This window comes from Acanthisitta chloris, unplaced genomic scaffold, assembly GCF_000695815.1.
Source record: "Acanthisitta chloris isolate BGI_N310 unplaced genomic scaffold, ASM69581v1 scaffold28016, whole genome shotgun sequence".
Taxonomy (NCBI): Eukaryota; Metazoa; Chordata; class Aves; order Passeriformes; family Acanthisittidae; genus Acanthisitta; species Acanthisitta chloris.
Genome location: NW_008677975.1, coordinates 232 through 603, shown reverse-complemented (window position 1 = coordinate 603; position 372 = coordinate 232). Strand labels below are relative to the sequence as shown.

General features: G+C 60.8%; 1 protein-coding gene across 1 annotated transcript in view; it reads left to right on the top strand.

Moving 5' to 3' along the window:
• The window catches only part of CS (citrate synthase), a gene marked incomplete at both ends in the record, with an annotated part of 1862 nt that overhangs the window by 1265 nt on the left and 225 nt on the right, over positions 1 to 372 (top strand). Inside the window, 2 exon segments of the mRNA XM_009076729.1 lie at positions 42 to 157; positions 235 to 372. The exon segment at positions 235 to 372 is cut by the window's right edge and continues 3 nt beyond it. Coding sequence (XP_009074977.1) covers positions 42 to 157; positions 235 to 372 — 254 coding nt within the window.

Genomic DNA, 372 nt, shown 5'->3' with positions numbered 1-372 from the left:
CTTTCCCTGTCTGCATGTCCCTGTGCTGCTTTTCTCATGCCGGCTGTGTCCACAGGAGGTGCTGCTCTGGCTGACTGACCTGCAGAAGGAGCTGGGGCAGGAGGTGTCGGATGAGAAGCTGCGGGATTTCATCTGGAACACACTTAACTCGGGCAGGGTGAGCCTGGCACTGCTGGGGTGGGGGGCTGGGGGCCATACTGGGTCTGGGCTCTGACCCTCTTTCTATCTTTGCAGGTGGTGCCAGGGTACGGGCATGCCGTGCTGCGGAAGACGGACCCCCGCTACACCTGCCAGCGGGAGTTCGCCCTCAAGCACCTGCCCAAGGACCCATTGTTCAAGCTGGTGGCTCAGCTCTACAAGATTGTCCCCAAT